Genomic DNA, 19,035 nt, shown 5'->3' with positions numbered 1-19,035 from the left:
GTGGTGTTATATAGCAAATCAAATCAGTTCTTCAGCTCTAACTGGAATTTATATTGATGGTCTTGAAGCTTTGCCATATCGATGACAGTTTTTGTATTTTTGATATAAGTTTCGCTCTTTCCATTCTTGTCTTAAGCATTAGTCTACATCTCACTAGTCGATGATGGCTTCCTGTATTGAATTTGTTGAGAACACTGTAGTCTTGGATCATATGCTTCTTATACAAATACAACACCACAACAGGCAAAATGCACAGCGAGGTGGCTGAGAGAAAGATGCCCATAACAAATATGGATGTCATATATTTCAAAAATAAAGCAACCCAATTAAAAATGTAAATAGAAACATTATAAACAATATATACACATGATAAAATATTATACAATGCCCATAAAGAATACTTATGGTTGTCTTATTCTAAGTATGAATAGCTTCTCGATTTACCCCAACATGTTTATCATACTTCTTTTTAAACATGTCAATTGTGTTACAATTTACTACCTCCAGGGGTAAGCTATTCCATTTATTGACAACCCTATTAGAGAAAAATTCCCTGCGACACCATAATCTTGCATTGTCCCTTACCAATCGATACTGGTGTCCCCTTGTAAAAGCAGTCGATTGGCAATGTACTGAAAGTTCATGGTCCATTCTATCCATCCCATTGAAAATTTTGAACACTTCGATCATATCTCCTCGACACCTGCGTTCACCCAGTGTAAACATATTCAAAAAATGAAGTCTCTCTTCATAACTCAAGCCCTGTGTTCCAATAAGGACACGTGTAGCTCTTCTCTGCACCCCTTCAACCAAGTCTATGTCCCTCTGTAGGTATGGTCTCCAAAACCTTACAGCATACTCCAGTCCAGGACGAACTAAACCTCGAAAAAGCGGAAGAATGACTTTAGGAGAACGTGAAGAGACCTTTTTGAAAATGAGACCAAGCATTCTATTCGCATTTTTGACCACCGCTGAACAATGTTCAGGAAACCTAAGCAGCTCGTCAATGAGAATTCCCAAATCAGTAACATAGCTGCATCCGGGATAGTGACACCATTCAACTCGTAAGAGAACCATGGGTTGCTCGAACCAAAATGAGCGACCATGCACTTATCAACGCTAAACGTCATGCTCCATTCATTTGCCCATGCTGCAATCCTGTTTAAGTTGGTCTGCAGCAACTCCCTATCGCTTTGATTCCCGAGTACCCCCATTAGCTTCACATCATCTGCGAATTTGCTAGTTATCCCATCGATACCCTGATCGAGTTTATCGATAAAAAGTGAAAAAAGTATGGGGCCAAGGACACTTCCTTGAGGAACTCAACACTTCCTTGAGGAATTTTGACCATCAACTTTTTCATAAAATGTCACGTTATTTCCGTATTTTTAACAAAGCCTATTTGAATTTTTATTCTTTACTGAAATTATTAAAACATATTTTCCCAAATTGTATAAATTTTATTATGATAATTATGACTTTAAATATGAATATTCATCTCCTGTATTTGTCATGTTAATGTTTTTTCCCCGTAGCATTCAATTAAATCTACTGCTTCAATGCAATGGTGCTTCAATAACTAGCAACTCTGCTTACCTTTTGGCAATATTTTTGGTGACAACTACCGATTTTCCCATATTTTTATCGGAGAAATATGGTCAGCCTACATAGACACAACTGACATTAATTAATTCAATAGTTTAAAATGTTTTGAAGCAATATCTTAAGCACAGTATTTTGCTGCCAGATTTTAGGCAACATCTTTTTAAGCGCAAAACTACTTCAGGTATACATGACCATTGGCGTACGCAAAGGGGGTTTCGGAATTCCAACACCCCCCTCCCCCCCTCCCCCCCGAGCCAAGATTATAGTGTTATTTTGCGGGAAAAAAAGTAACACCCCAGTAACACCCCCTCAGAAGGGAAAATATTGGAAACCCCCCCCCCTCGAGAAAATTCTGAAAATTTCACAGTTTATGGCAATCATTCTGGGTCTAAAAGAAAAGTTGGTAGTTTTGTTAAAATTAATCTAATGCCCAGAAGAGATTGGCACATACTACTATAAGGCTGTGGCACTCAACATCAAGACCAAATATCTCGCATGCAAACAATCGAATTTTTTCACACACATTGTGACAATTTTTTATCATTGCTCTCCATTTAGAGTAGCCAGACACATCCTGCATTTTCAAGAAATTTTCAAGTGTACCCTCCATGTACCAAAAAATACTAATTAAATTTCCAAAATTTAAATTTATTTATCTAATTTTTTAACTTTGATGTTTTATGATCTCTTATTTTTGACACTTTGAATATCTTCACTGAATCATTGCATAAGATTGAAATTTACACACACACACAGTGCAGCTTGCTGTACACTGGATTGTGACATCAGAAGAGAAGGTAGCATGCTTGCCCGGTATGCAAAAGGATCTGGGTTTGAGTCCCGGCAGAGACAAGATGACTTTTCTTTCCGAGTTCACCTCAGCATAATATTCAGAAAATAAAATGTTTCCTTGATATCAGAAGGTAAGTCAGCAAGCAAGAATTCTTTCTTATACAAGGACATGTGAAATTTTTGTCTTAAATATCCCTTACCATTTTGAAAATTTTTGCGCCAAACCTCTCATATCACTCTTAGTATTATTATGTCACTATAATGACATGTATGTCACAGGTTGGTCACCTATTTTATGAAAGGTAATAAGTAATAACTGCATGTTAATCATACATTAGATTCATACATTACTTGTGAAATATTGTTCTCTTATATTTTTCTAATGTAAATAAATTAATTGCAATCATCCTGAAACTTTTCAAGCAAACCTCATTGAAAATGTACTCACACAGGTTATAAGTCCATATCCTGGCTCTTCTTGCAGATCTATATCAACCCTTGGAAATGATTCCCCAATTGAATCCATGCTTGCCATTAAGCTTTCTTGATAATCAGAAGGAGGCACATTTTCATTTGGAAACAGCACATAATCATAGACAAAACTGGTAACTTTTGAAAAACTCTCTAAAGCAGTTTCATAAGGATTTTTCATAATTTTCTGGAATAAATAAAACAAAAAAAAGCACAGTCGATATATCATGAAGTTGCATGCAATAAAAATTTCAGATGGTATTTAAAACATAAAAGTAACATGAAGTGAGTCTTGTGCATACAGATATCCCTCCCTTTCTTTACATGATTTTCCTGTAACACAATTTTGGAAAGTTAATTTTAAAAAACCACAACCTAAGAAATTTGACTTAAAGATTAATTTGAATCCTTAAAATAAGTAAATTAAAGATATGATGTAGTTAAAATGAAAAATATGTTGGATTTGAGGAAGTAGGTTAGAAAAAGATGTATGAAACAGTCAAATCCAACTCTCCAGAGTTCAATAATGAACTTCTGTTGGTAATACACTGATAATGCCATCTGAATTTTAATTGAAGATAATAATCCTAATGAGACTAAAAATTTACATAATTGCACGAGAATTTCCTGGTTTTCCTAGAAACAAAGAGTGCTAGTTGTCAGCTAAATCTAGACTTGTGTTAAAAAAAATTATCAGCAAAGGTCATCAGAACCAGTTCATTTATCATCTGAGAACATTAAAGAGTTTTAACTGATGATCAGTAACTGCTTCCATAAATCAGACTTTGAGCATGGTCGAAAAATTCTACAGTGATGGCAATTCCCAAACGGTGGAATAATGTAGCAGCTAAGATCAATAATATTATTAAAATAATTATAAATTAAAATTTGGGAAACAGTTTTGTTAGTGATAAAATTTTAATAACTGATAATTGTTATCCTATGTGAATGAACATGATTGAGTGGCAATTTGTTGTAATTTTACAGATTCAGGATAGATTAATTGGATAATTTAAACTTTTTCATGTAACTTCACTCTGAATCAACCCAGTTCAACAACATTTGAACATGACATCATAGCTGCTAAAAATTTCAGAAATCATCATACAAAATAGTTTGAGGATTATTAGGATCATAAGGTGAATCATGTCTACTTATGAACCTAGACACATGTGTAGAAAATTGAAAACCATCTATTATACCTCAAAATATGAGAGAGAAATAGAGACATCAAATAACTATTTCGAAGCTTAATATAGCCCCTTCTTCAGTGCGAAAGGTCTAATTGCCAGGAATTCTCAAGAAATTGTCAAGCATACTGAAAAATATCAATTGCTATATATATTTGGATATACTTTTCTATAGTCCGTTTCAGGTTAACTTTGCAGTAAAGGGGAAGCTACGAGGGAACCGCATCACTCGTTGCTATGGGAACGAAAGCCTCTTAACCTATGTATCGATGCGCGGCCTCGGTAAGGTATGGCCGATTCTCGCCAATCTCACTGAGAAAAATATTTTTTACGTGTAACGTAATTGCACAGTTAAATTAGTAATAATTATAGAATTAAAAGAAAACCATTGCCGATACTTGCAGAAATTAAAGTGAGGTTTTTGAAATCATTTGTTTTGTTTTTTGATTAGAAAATGTTTTAAAATTTAGAAAAAAAATAATTATCTTCTATCAGTGTGTCACTTACTCTTCATTGATATGCCGTAAGTAACATTAAAAATTTCAAAAAAGTCATATATTTTTCTGCAATATTTCCCTTCCCTCAGTTGAAATTCATTTACAAAAAAAATTCCAAATAATATTATGAAAGCAACGACTATAGTTAAAATACTGTATATTAACCACGGCTCTCAAAAACTTGGGGATTTTTAATTTTTTCTTCAATTTATATGGAAAAAATTAATGTTAAATAAATTAAGAAGAAGCAGGTTAAGTCTGTTTTCACGTGTAAATGCAGGAATGTCACCAAATAATAATAATGATACGGAAAAGTTTAGAATTTTTTTACTCACTTTTCTTGCCGAAATTTCCGTCACTCGACCTCCCCCTTCCCCGAACGGTATACGTCGATGCCACTTGTTTTCCCGACAGCTTGTCTTTTGTTATGGTTGATGTGCTGCTCATGGTTATTACGGATTATTCTTATGGAGTTTTGTTTACAACGAATATTCAAAAACCAAAAATATAGTATTCGGGAATGGAAGAGCAGAGAACTTTAGCGTGGCTGTCTCTGGTGAAAATTAAGACTAAGACACAACTGTCACATAACAGATGAAAGCCCAAACCACTGTGGACCCCCCCCCCCCACTCATTTATTGTATCTGAAGAGACGCTAAAGGCAAGGGGCATGAGGAGAAACAGGTGGGTGGAAGATGGCGTCCGTTCGTGCGAGTGGAAGTCGCGACTCTGTCAACACTCTCCGTGATCGGAAACTAAAACTATCCCATAAACATGGCAAAAAATAAATAATTAAAAAAAGGAGGACCTATAACCAAAACTTCTGCACCCATAGAGGGCCTCTCACAAGTCACAATAGTATCGGCACTCTCGTGGAAGAGAAACACTTCTTGTAATCTATGAGTGAATATCTATGAGTGAACTCACTGATGCCTATTTTTAGGAGAAAATAAAACTGATTGAATATTCGTTTTTATGTAAGCCTACAACTGCATGTAAAACTGAATGAAAAATTGTATCGTTATGGAAAATTCAACCAAATAACGAAAAAAAATGTATATATACAGTATATAATTGTGTAACGAAAAAAAACACGACAGTGATATTGGCGGGGAAAATTTCTAGGATATCGCGCCAGAGTGTCGTTGCCGTTGCTATGGATTTTTAATAATGGTAACCAATATTTTTTATAATTTAAAAATTTTAAACAAGTAAACATCGGTTCAAAACGATTTTTTTCAGTATTTTTTTCAAAATCATAGAAAAAATTGAAATATTCTGTATAAAGGTTCATCTTAAACCTCCGATATATGAGAACTATATTTTGCGGCGAAGGAATACACTCTCTACCTTTCTCTTCACTGCAAAGTTAACCTGAAACAGACTATAGTTTTTTAACTTGTTGAAAACTGTTTATATGAACTCCTATTTTTTTAACACTTCGAATTAGGAATAGGCAATATTGCAAATTTTACATTGTGATACATCATCAAATTTACATTGCGATATAATGTTAAATCAATATGCCAGAAACACCGATCATAAGTGGATACAGGCACCTTGGGGAGGGGGGGGGGTTAAATTTCAACCTCCGCATTTCCGCCTATAGGCTAAATAATATAGTTTTTTTACTGAATGTGGGACAGCAAAGGAATGGTTGCCCCATCCATATCCGCCTATGGTCGGGCCCCACTTCCATAGGGAGAGAGTTACAACTAAGATCAGTCAGTGAATATATGTTGTCGAAATGTTGGCGCCCTAGACAAATACCCCACTTTGGGAATCAGGTCCCGATCCATGTTCAACAAATCATGATCCTCCCCACAAGGGTGGGGCTGACAGAGGGCTCCAGGCAGGGGCGTAGCCAGAAATTTCGTTTGGGGGACCACTTTCATTTCGGGGGGGTCAAAGTGATAGAAAAATAGATTTGGCCATCTTTTTCCCCTTTTTTTGGTAATTTTTTCACATTTCAGGGGGGGGGGGACCAGACCCCCAAGTCCCCCCTTGCTACGCCCTTGGCTCCAGGACAATTACCATAATGTTTTGTTCATTCATGCTATAAATTTACTATAGAAAAAGGGCCTGTGAAAAATCTGGCTTGGGGGTTTTTAGGGGCTTTTGGAAATACACTAAAAGTGTGTGGTATGTATATAAATATATACATAAATTGAGTACATGTGCTTTGCGCCCCCCCCCCCATCCCCCTGGAAAAAGTTAAAATGACGGCCCTGGGGCTCCCCAAATATCCCAGCCTAGAAGTCCTGCTCTAGGATGTGGTAACCAGGCAGCAAGTAATGTGGGGCTGAGTTATAAAGAAAAGAATGAAATAACTTTTTTCAATTAATCCATACCTGATGAACATTGAATACCAAAAGAATAATTCTACTCATTTTCCCCATTAAGAATTTATAATTCCGTTTTCACAGATTTTCTAAACGTAGCTACTTCCCTCTGATTTAACATTGCATACATAAGTTGAAAAAAAAATTTGGCAAAAATCAAATACTTTCAGAAAAATTAAAAATTATTATCTTCATAGTAAGTAATATCTGTGGCATCTACTCACAAAAATGATAAAGTTCAGTGGATTGAACCAGTGCAAAAACATTGATTAAAAAAAGGAATTTCATTATGTGCTTCTATGCGAGATGGATCTGTGAGGAATCGGGTAACGTCACTTCATTTTTTGAAAAGAGCTGTGAAAAATTAGTTAGCTGGCTCCTCCTGACCATGGAAATATTTATAGATTTTAAAAGCAATGTCAGCATTCATGCATACCTACTTGATCCCAAAATCGGAATCTGTTATGCCTGTTGATGTATCATTAATTTCAATATCCAACATAGCTACGCAGAGGCCGCTATGCCAATTCAGTGAATGTGCATGTGTGATACCTAGGAATCCGATGTAAGAAATATCGGAGTGTGCAAATCACGCATGTACATATGCTAAATTGGCACAACCAAATCTGATATTTTTTACATCAGATTCCTAGATATCGCACAAGCCCATTCGCTAAATCTGCATCGTAGCATCCAAGCAGCAATGTTGGGTATAGGAATAAACAGGGTTCCGTTCACAATCCCGACAGACGAAATCCCGACAAGTCACAATCCCGACAGGCCAAAATCCCGACAGGGTCGAAATCCCGACAGGGTCAAAATCCCGACATGGTCAAAATCCCGACACGGTCGAATTTAAAAATTCAATTTCGCTGTATAAGCCGCACTTCGCGATTTCTGTCGGGATTTGAATTTCTCTCGGCGAGGGGCATTGGGGCGCCGATGAGAATGATAAATCGTGGTCAAATAAATTTTCAAATTTAATTTCGCCGTATAAGCCGCACTTCGCGATTTCTGTTGGGATTTGAATTTCTCTCCGCGAGGCGCGTTGGAGCGCCGATGATAATGATAAATTTCGATCAAATAAATTTTCAAATTTTAATTTCGCCGTATAAGCCGCTAATTTTGAATTCAAATAACTCAGCGAACATTGTACTTGTCAACTTGGATTTTTTTTGTTGGTCTCAGCAGATACGGTGCAGTCACTTTATAATTAGAAGTTTTAAAATTTTATTTTTTTTTATTTTGTTACACACTGTGTTTTTTTAAGCATTTTTTCAAACTGAAATCATCATCTCTACCACGGATGGTTGAGGAGACAATGGCTGTACTAACTCTTAAAGGACACCCTGTATGCAACTACACTACCACACAATTTGCATACTCTGTTTAAAATTTTAACCAGATCAAATTGTCACGAGGTCTTCCTGACACTCGAGGGTCTTCAGCAGCAGTGACATCATAGATTGCTCGTGGTAAAATGATAATTTTCAACCCCACATAAACTATCTGCTTATCAAAATTTTCATACTTATAGTAGAAAATTGTAAACAAATCTAATTATCACGGGGGAGGAGCATGCGTTGAAGTCAAAAATGGGGGCACCAAAATCACTTTAGTGCTTAGGGCCTTCATATGGGTTAATTCGGCCCTGCTAAGCTGCCTTTTACACGTTTACCTTGCTAATTTATTTTTTTCTCCATGATTGCAAAAAGGAAATGCAGTAAAACCTGTCTTCTCAACGGAAACATTTCGTGCTCCCATGATTTCTTCACTGCCAAAATACACATTAAAAAACCTGCATTACCCATTTGCATCATAAGCGCATATATGCACGGAATTTTCCTGGCCATTATCACCAAAGCGCAGATATGCGCTCCAGTTTTTATGCATAAGAACAAAACACTAGAATACTATCATATACTGTATCAAACTATTAAATTTAATTTTTCAAATTATTTTCAATGTATATCTTCATTGAACTAAGTAAAATTATAAATTCTTTGTGTACGCCATTTTGTTTTTAGCTTTTTATCATTTTGAAATATTTCTAACTTTATACAATAAACAAATTTTGGTGATATGGACCAATTTTCCACTTTTTCGAATGATGCAAATAGGTTTAAACGGAACCTGTCTAACGTGGAAACAGAAAGAAAAATTGTATCCTTCAACGGAAAATTTCACACACGGCGATCAATGGACGATAATCATCAGAATGATATAAAAATGGTATCGGAGGGCAATTTATGAAGTAATAGTAAAATAATGAACTCAATCCTTTTTGAGTACGCAAAATTTTTCATCTCAATCTATGCTCGCAAATGAGAGTTATACATTATCAACACCTTAGATTAGCATAAATCTTTTCTGTACTTAATGCAGTGGTTTTGATAAGCCATAACCATAGTTAAACAGCTGCTTTCTGAAATTGTAACAAAATTTTTCACAAGAGCAGGCTTTTCAACAGCAAAAATCAGTATAAGGATTCAATTTTCAAATGTTATGCAAGACTTACAAAATTGTATGCAAGCTGTGTGCATTCCGTGGTCGCAAGGCTTAGCAGGGCCGGAATTATTTAGAGAGAGGAAAGGGGAGGGGCTACTACACTGGTGGCAAGTTCAGGGGGTGATAAATTTTAGGTGGGGAACAAAAACACCGCTACAAAATCTTCGAATTTTACAGTGGTAGGGGCAGCAAGACCATGTTGCTCTTTCCCTAACAAAATTCCTATTTAAAGGTTCTGATGCTGAGGATTACATAAACATTGACGATAATGTACAACCTGAACCTGACACGACAGAAAATGACACCCTGATCGAAAATTTTTGAGAAAGTTAAAAAGAACGGAAATGTCTTTATTTTAGAACACCGTGTAGGTCGGAACTTTATAGAGGTGCTGCCAGAACTCAAATACATTATTTAGTAATTATAGACTGATTATTCATTTACATTCAATTATTTTAAATATAATTAATTTTATCATCTAGTTTTAAATTATTTATTTTCAATTAATTTATTTTTATATGTTAATAATGTTCATGAAAATGAGAAAATTTTCATCATTTATTAGTATGCTGTATCATGCTGTTGAGACGGTCCTGGTCAGGGCTTCCTTCAACAAATAGGCTAGCTAGGGCAATGCGTACGACCTCAAGTATTTTGGAGCCATCGTGGCTCCTACAAGGGTACCAGCCCTGGTGCTCAGGACGACTGTGCATAATTTTTGTTCTGCATACTTTATAATGCAATGTGTGGGTCAAAAAAAGTCATTTGGCAAACACTTTACACATCTGGTGATCAATTTGCCTATATAGTGATCGAATTTATTACGTAATAACAAGGTTATAACATAAATCTTCACGAAGAGGGAAAAGTGCCAATCGTGAAGGAAGACAATCGAACTTGAATTTTAACGTGATTGAATATTTCAGTTCATTTTCAAAAAGCCCACCACACTCCGCTGGGGAAGAATTTAACTTTCATTGGTTGTCTGGCACATAACTGGCCGTTATAAAAATGTACATCACAAAAGTTCAAACTGTTATAATACATTTAATATTCTGACGATCCTAAAACGGAAAAACTTTTTGGCATTGGTTTTTCACAAGGAATCGTGTGTAATTATCAGCCAGTCGATAGTTTTACCATCCCGTGTGTATATATATATATATATACACACACACACACACAGTCGACTCTCATTATAACTACCTCATGTTATAGCGATCATTCCATTACAACGACCAGTGGGATAAGACCCAAATGTTTTCACAGAACGACAATCATATATATTTTACTTTCGATACAACGACCCTCCCACTATAACATTCATTTTGAAGAGACGAGGGGGTCGTTATATCGAGCGATGACTGCATATACATATGTATATTTATATATGTTACTGTCAAACCTTGAAGTTGGCCACTTCGCGAACTGGCCAGTCCAGTGGACCCGGCCAATGTCCGAATTACGGGCTTTCCCCAGGCCCTACATGTCTAATCTTATATATGGATCACTAAAATATCTATATTCAGATTCTTTTGACTGTTAGAGTTGCCACAGCTAACCATAATAATTACGATTAGCTATAGCTAATTATAAATGGCCATAATTGTCACAAAAAATACTTCAATTCGGTGATAACCTCGAACCATAGGCATCGATATAGGGATACACACACAAAAGGCTGGCCAAAGCCCGTATTTCGGACATGGGAAGAGTCAACTGGGCTAGTCAGTTTGCGAAGTGGGCAATTTCCATTGAGTTCATCAGCTGGCATTGAACATTTTATTCTCAGTTTTGTCGTTGTAGTTGTTGTTCTCTGTTGTTAGCATTGGCGTACGCAAGGGAGGGGGGGTTTAGGGTTCTAACCCCCCTTGAGCTAAGATTATAGTGTTATTTTGCAGGAAAAAAACGTAAAAAACCCCTTAGAAGGAAAAAAAATCTGAAACTCCCCCTTGAGAAAATTCTGCTTTTGCCTATGGTTGTTAGTGATGTCATATGTCCAGCTTGTGCAGCAAATATTATTCAAACGCCTTTTAAGCATTTTTTAAATTGAAACTATACCTCTACGATGGATGGTTGATGAGATGAAAGCTGCATTGGCACTTACAGGACACCCTATATATAGGCTAGCCATAATACCCGGCGCTTTCCGGGTTTTCTTCAATTACTGGGAGGATTGGAAAAGTGACAAATCATTATAAAGGATTAAACTGTTATAATGGCAGCATTAAAGATGTGACAAACCATTGTAAAGCATACATGTCCGAAACAAATTGTTGGGAACTACGGTAACCAAAGTAAACGTCCCAAAAGTGATTGTTGAGGCCCCAAAATCATTGTTACCTGACAGTTTTTCACCCATTTAGGGCATTTCTCTAGCTCTGACAAACTTTTAAAGTAGCCTACGGTTTAATCCCAGTCTTGTTTGGTATATATGCAAAATCCAGGGCCGTCATTTCAACTTTTTCCGGGGGGGGGGGGGGGGCAAAGCACATGTACTCAGTGTATGCATATATATATATATATATATATATACATATACCATTTTTAGTGTATTTTCAAAAGCCGGGGGGGGGGCAACGCCTCCCCATAACTGACGGCCTGGCAAAATCTATTGATGATTGGTCTAAAACTGTAGATTTGTATAAAGAACATATATACTTTCACATTTATATATATGATTATAATCAATTTCTGTTTATTTCAATGCCATTTGAAGGCTATGAACTCAAAATTTATCTTTAATAAATTCATTGCGACCCACCCTCCAAATCATATAATGATAAATCACATAGGCCCTTGTCCCGCGGACCAAATATGGCCCTGGTGTATTTTAGTAATATATGACATCCATACTTGTTATGGGCACCTTCTCAGCCACCTCATTGGGCATTTTGCCTGTTGTGGCCTTGTATTTGTATTACCATGAGTGCTCGAGCAACCACAGCACGCCTGGTTTCAAAACTACTGAGGACTGACTTCTAATTCTCAGTTGTAATTGGCTTCACTAGGTTTTATTTGAATAAACCATCGTGGGCACAAAATGACTGGGGTGCTGCAAAAATTAACAAAAGTGCAATGTACAATAATTATATGTTGTACACATGTACAACAATTTTCTCAGTAATAAGACTCTGATATAGAAATTTGATTTCTGTTTGTGTTGTAAGACCATGCTTACTATGGGAGGAGATACATGGGAACATGAAAGGGGTTGCAGTCACCCCACCTCCCCCTGCATCAAAGATTTGTACGGTTGATCAAAATACATTGTGCATATATGTATTGACATCATCATGCCCCATGAAAAGTTGCAAAAGATTAAAATTGATTTCTCTTATATGTTTCTATTATGTAAATTCACTCGTGTTTTTTTTATTTTTACTATTTCATTAAGATACCCAACATTTTATTAACACAAACCCCCTGGGGGTAGTGACTCCCAGTTTGGGAACCACGGATATAAAAAACTCTCCAGCATGGTTCATTATGCTGAATGAAAAAGGTCACCAAAAAGTCACCAAATTTTGGTTTTGCTATGTGGTAGACACCCAGATGTTCAGAGGTGTCGCGAGTTCGATACCCGGTTTGTCCTTGTCAAAAAGTTACCTAACGCAGGGGTACAACAGAAATGGAGGAATGACCACAGAAAAAGATTGCTACTGCAACGTTTACCTTGCATTCCCAGTTCTTTATCAATTTTACCCCAGTGATCATTGAATGGATGACAACAATGAATGGAACAAGACTTTTGTTAAACTATAAATATTTATTCTATTAACTGTATTAGTATAACTTTAACAAACAATTATCACAATTTCTCTCAGACATTACTATGAAACAACAAAATGGAATGCTCTCACCGCTATGTCCAGGTATTCGCGTATTAGTTCACATCGTCAGCGATGAGACAGGGGAGGTGCCAAAGGCACACCTTCCCAAGTTTAACACATTGTTTTAACTGAGAGACAATCTGGCTCACACCTCAACAGGGCGTGACGCCTGAGTGATGAAGACAGGAAGTTAGTCTGAAATAGGTGATGGAAGTAGGTAGTTCGTGCAGATCTCTACCTGGTTTTTATACAGGAGCATTCCCACAATGCTTCATGACAGAACCAATAACAAGATCGAAGGTGCATTATTGAGCTTGCGTCTAATTTACATAACCTCATTAGAGAAAAGGAAATATAGTAAAAAATATAACACAGAATCTGGCAACCAAATATAACAAATTGGAGATCTGGCCAGGATCCACAACTCTTAGGCATATTGTATAAGCTCATGACATTATAGACCGTGAGATGGTCCTAGTACCCACAGACGGCGTAGAGGTAAAATATATTGCACATTTATATAACAAAATGATGGTTCATTATAGAAAGAAGATCTAAAATGCATCAATTGAGAACTCTTATTTTTGGCTCAAGATTTATTTCGAAAATTCGGCCTGAATTAAAAAAATAGAAAGTTATTTAATTTATGAGAACATAAAAGATTAGGATGGCATGCAAATGTTGGAAAACTATTGATTCATGGAATAGATGTTAAGGAATTGTGGCATCACTTAGTCCACATACTGTATAATGCAGCATATCAAAACCAGTTTCGCTCATAAAATTTTCAATCTTGGCAAATGCGTTTTTTAAAATATTTGTACAGTAAACAAACATCATTAGACATTCAAAGGGCTGAGTCAACATAAAATAACTGAGGTTCATGATTCTCCCATAGACGATTCTTCTGCAATCAATGTATTTCACTGTGGGGGAAAATAAGTTTTCGGCTACTGGTCTTGTGGACCACCACATTGTTTTAAAATACAAATACAAAGCCACAACAGGCAAAATTCCCAACAAAGGTGGCTGAGAAAAAGATGACCATAACAAATATTTCTAAATATTCTATCATATTTCTAAAATACAGCAACCCAATTAAAAATGCAATTACCGTAACTAGGAACAATATATATACATGATAAAATAGGATGATTTCTTAGTAGTCTGATTGCTTAATTTTTCGAATGCTGAAAATAATTATGAGCAGTTGGTAAAAAACCAAAATAGAAATTCAACTAGACATATGAAAATATATTATGTCCAAAAAACATTATCTTAGCATTAATGGTATAAATAATATAGCAAAGTCCACAAAAGATATTCTCTCAGTTAGAAAAGACTTAAATTATGAAGTTATAATACAGTGAAATAAATTTAGTGTAAAAATATATATATAAATTTACATCTCATTTGGAACAAAAACTTATTCCTCTATCTCTCACTGATTTTAATGTTTTAAACCTTAATGTTTTTACTTTTTTATTAAGGAATGCAATATATATATATAATAATATAAATATATATTATAATAAATAAATAAATAAATATTACAATAAATATAAATATATATTTTATAATAACTAACTATAAATGTCGTATGCTGTCGCATTGTAACAACTCCAAATTATATATCAAATCTAGACCTGACAAAAAGATAATATATAATCATCCCTATAAGTTAGAGTGTATGTTTGTTTTCCTTTATTTCTTTTTATTGTTGTGTTCTTGTAGCATTTTGTATTTTGTCATTCACTGTCTTTGTACTTTTGTCTGATTGTGTGAGAGTGTATAAATTACAAAAAAAAGGAAAAGAGAGAACTCTTTAAAATCTGAAGGAATTCAGAGTACTAGAATGTTTCTCTTTTGACACTAAAATATTGCTCTGCTTCAAGCGCTGAATAATTTGAGTGACTTTAAGTTTCAATGTATCATATTAAACAAAATATATCGCTGTGTAGACGCAGTTCTCAGTCCAGACATTCTTAACAAACATGGAAATGTTTGTTAATAGTAGCAGATTTTAACCCCCCCCCCCAATGTTCACCAGTGTGCAAGCAAACTGCCCAGCACATACCATGTGAAGGTAGAGATTGGCTTCCCTACGTGCAAATATCCTTATTCCTGTGGTCTTTTTTACTGACTTAAAAAAACCAAACTTTTTACTGCTTTAAAATACTGGGAAGAGAGGGGCCCTGAACTTGATATTTCAATAGATATCTGTTGGATATTGTCAAGATTTTGATAAACGTTACAGATGATTCTTGAGACACCAAACAGCTGTTTGTATTATAGCCCCTTCTTCAGTGGAAAAGGTCTGCTATAACATGGTGTATGGTAAGCTACATCGTGTATGTGGACATCAAGCTTATACAAATACAACGCCACAACAGGCAAAATGCTCAATGAGGTGGCTGAGAAAAAGATGCCCATAACAAATATGGATGTCATATGTTTCTCAAAAATACAGCAACCCAATTAAAAATGCAGTAAAAACAATATATACATGATGAAATATTATACAATGCCCATAAAGAATACTTATGGTTGTCTTATTCTAAGTATGGATAGCTTCTCGATTTACCCCAACATGTTTATCATATTTCTTTTTAAGCGTGTCAATTGTGTTACAATTTACTACCTCCGGGGGTAAGCTATTCCATTTATTAACAACCCTATTAGAGAAAAATTCCCTGCGACACCATAACCTTGCATTGCCCCTCAACAATCGATACTGGTGTCCCCTTGTAAAAGCAGTCGATTGGCGGTGTACTAAAAGTTCATGGTCCATCCTATCCATCCCATTGAAAATTTTGAACACTTCGATCATATATCCTCGATACCTGCATTCATCCAATGTAAACATATTCAAAAAATAAGTCTCTCTTCATAACTCAAGCCCTGTGTTCCAATAAGGACACATGTAGCTCTTCTCTGCACCCCTTCAACCAAGTCTATGTCCCTCTGTAGGTATGGTCTCCAAAACCTTACAGCATACTCCAGTCCAGGACGAACTAAACCTCGAAAAAGCGGAAGAATGACTTTAGGAGAACGCGAAGAGACCTTTTTGAAAATGAGACCAAGCATTCATTCACTTTTTTGACCACCGCTGAACAGTGCTCAGAAAACCTAAGCCGCTCGTCAATGAGAATTCCTAAATCGGTGACCCTATACTATAATCGGTGAAAATTTTCAATGTAGGACTGGGCGATGTATCAGTTTATAATAAATCACTGATGTAAGGCTTCACATCGGTATCCCGATTTCACAATTTTCAACACGCAATGTATCGTTTATTCGGGTGTGGGTCATAATCCCGACAGACGAAATCCCGACAAGTTAAAATCCCGACATGGTCAAAATCCCGACACGGTCGAATTAAAAAAATTCAATTTCCATGTATAAGCCGCACTTCGCGATTTCTGTCGGGATTTGAATTTTTCGCGGCGAGGGGCGTTGGGGCGCCGATGAGAATGATAAATTGCGATCAAATACATTTTCAAATTTAATTTCTCCGTATAAGCCGCACTTCGCGATTTCTGTCGGGATTTGAATTTCTCGCGGCGAGGGGCGATTGGACGCCGATGAAAATGATAAATTGCGATCAAATACATTTTCAAATTTAATTTCTCCGTATAAGCCGCACTTCGCGATATCTGTCGGGTTTCCGTTTGTCGCCGCAAGTGGTTTGTGGCGCATACCAAGATCAATGGAAATTCATTTAATTTTTCCAACTTGGCGAAAAGCAAAGGATTCAGGGTTGCCTTTTTCTGGCATTTGTCGCTTTTTCTATCCGCCACAAATACTGTGATTCCTTATTATTTTCTTTGAGAATTTTTCGAAATTCTTTCTCGCTCAAGTTTCAAATAGACTTAAAATGTCAAATGATATTGCACAAAGTTAGACTGTATCATGAAGATCTTAATTTAAAATTTTCAAGGTTTTTCGAAAGCAATGCATTAGTAGAGAAATCTTTTTATTCATATGTATAAAATTACATGGCTTGACAGCTTAATTCACTGATTCATCGCCGAGTCGCAACCACTGAAGGTCAGGCCCATATCCAGAAATTTCATTCGGAGAGAGGGACAAAGTGGTCAAATAATGTATTTGGCCATGTTTTACCTTATTTCAATCATTTTCTCACATTTCGAAGGGACCGGATCCCCAATTCCCCCCCCCCTTCTCACTACGGCCTTGCTGAAGCTATAAACATAAAATTCTGTCAGTAGTTTTATTTTATACTGTTGAGACTCCCAAAATTTTTTTTTTAAATTCTACCTCTAAGTTGGTCTTAAGGAAGAATTTGCAGATTACTAAATCCACGCTAGTGAAGACGCGTGTAATAGTTAGTTCCTTATTCATGGATATTCCCCACTTCTCATCATCCCCCCCCCCCGATTCATTTTGTACTTCACTATAGACAGAACCCTTGCACACGGCAGTGTTATTCTTGGGGGCCCAGCTTCCATGGCCCCACAGTGGGAGCTGGGAGGATTTAGCCCAGAGAGGAGAATAACGGTTTATATGTTACTGCCAAAGCTGCTATCATTTTCACAATAGTTGATCACACTTGGCAATGGGAGAATTCCCGTAGACCCAAGCACAGGACTGATTAAGTTCCCAAATGGATTTTGCCAGTTGTTAAACTCAGTTCAAGAACTTGCAGACAAAGTCTTCCTAAACATTCAACAAAATCACCGAAGCCATGAACCATGAGTGGCTTTGAGAAAGCGAGTCTGGCACCAAAAAATGACGGTGTGAACAAGATCAACGAAAAAACCCTAAAAATTATTCCAGGAGACTCCACATCTTACAAATGGGTTGACACTGTCACAGACACAGCGCAGATAATTCTGTATCTTGCAGAATTTCTGAACTCCTTGGATATTCCGGGTGTGCCGCCACACAACTTGACCCTCAAAGTTGGAGCACTTATAATTCTTTTAAGAAATTTGGAGACAGCAAGACTCTGCAATGGCACCAGACTCTGCATGAAGAAATTGCACGATTACATCATTGAAGCAACGATTCTAACTGGATTTTTGCCAAAGGAGAAGATGTCTTCATTCCACGTATCCCAATTATCACTGAAGAAATGCCATTCACTTTCAAGCGATTACAGTTCCCGATTCATTTAGCTTTTGCCATGGCAATCAACAAAGCACAAGGCCAGTCGTTAGCAGTGGCAGGTATCAACCTACTTGAGCCCTTTCCCACGGACAGCTTTTTATCGCCTATTCGTGTGTTGGTAATCCCAAAAATTTGTACCTCTACACACCAGATGGAACAACAAAAATATTGTGTATCCACAAGCGATTGCCTGAAGTTTTTAATTAAAATATTCAAAAATAAAAGTAACTTTTTCTTACTTGATGCAGAATTTTTTTGATTAAGAAATAATTAATAAGCTATACATATATAAATTTTTTACAGGGCGGGCAACGTCACCGGGTATCAGCTAGTAACATATAAACATATTTTCTTCCAAAATTTCAATTACAAAAAATTATTTTTTTGCATTAAAAAAAATAAATTTTTGATCGTGGGTGGGGGCACAAGCCCTCTATGCCCCGCCCCCTGTGTAAGTCTCTGATCCCATCAATATGCATTAGGATTCAGAGGGGCAGAGCTGATGATGAAATTTTGCTGACAAGGGGGGGAGGGGGTCAAAAGTGGCTAAAAATTTGCTTACATAATACTTGAATGGCCCCTTAGAATTTACTACCCCAGAGGGTAAGCTATTCCATTTATTAACAACCCTACTAGAGGAAAATTCCCTGCGATACCATAACCT

The 19,035-nt window shown here is 36.3% G+C and overlaps 1 protein-coding gene across 2 annotated transcripts in view; it reads right to left on the bottom strand.

Annotated features, from left to right (window-relative positions):
• LOC149073515 (TBC1 domain family member 15-like) overlaps window positions 1-19,035 on the bottom strand; it is a 196,274-nt gene that overhangs the window by 101,988 nt on the left and 75,251 nt on the right. For both annotated transcript variants that reach the window (XM_089247174.1, XM_089247173.1), the window contains exon 7: window positions 2,846-3,055. In XM_089247174.1, the coding sequence (XP_089103300.1) occupies window positions 2,846-3,055 (210 nt within the window). The remainder of the gene's footprint in view (window positions 1-2,845; window positions 3,056-19,035) is intronic.

Source organism: Pholcus phalangioides, unplaced genomic scaffold (assembly GCF_987345545.1).
Source record: "Pholcus phalangioides strain wild (caught in Gottingen) unplaced genomic scaffold, Ppha-v1.0 ptg000017l_1, whole genome shotgun sequence".
NCBI classification, from domain to species: domain Eukaryota; kingdom Metazoa; phylum Arthropoda; class Arachnida; order Araneae; family Pholcidae; genus Pholcus; species Pholcus phalangioides.
Note: the sequence above shows the minus strand (reverse complement) of the source record. Positions and strands in the feature narration are given on the sequence as shown.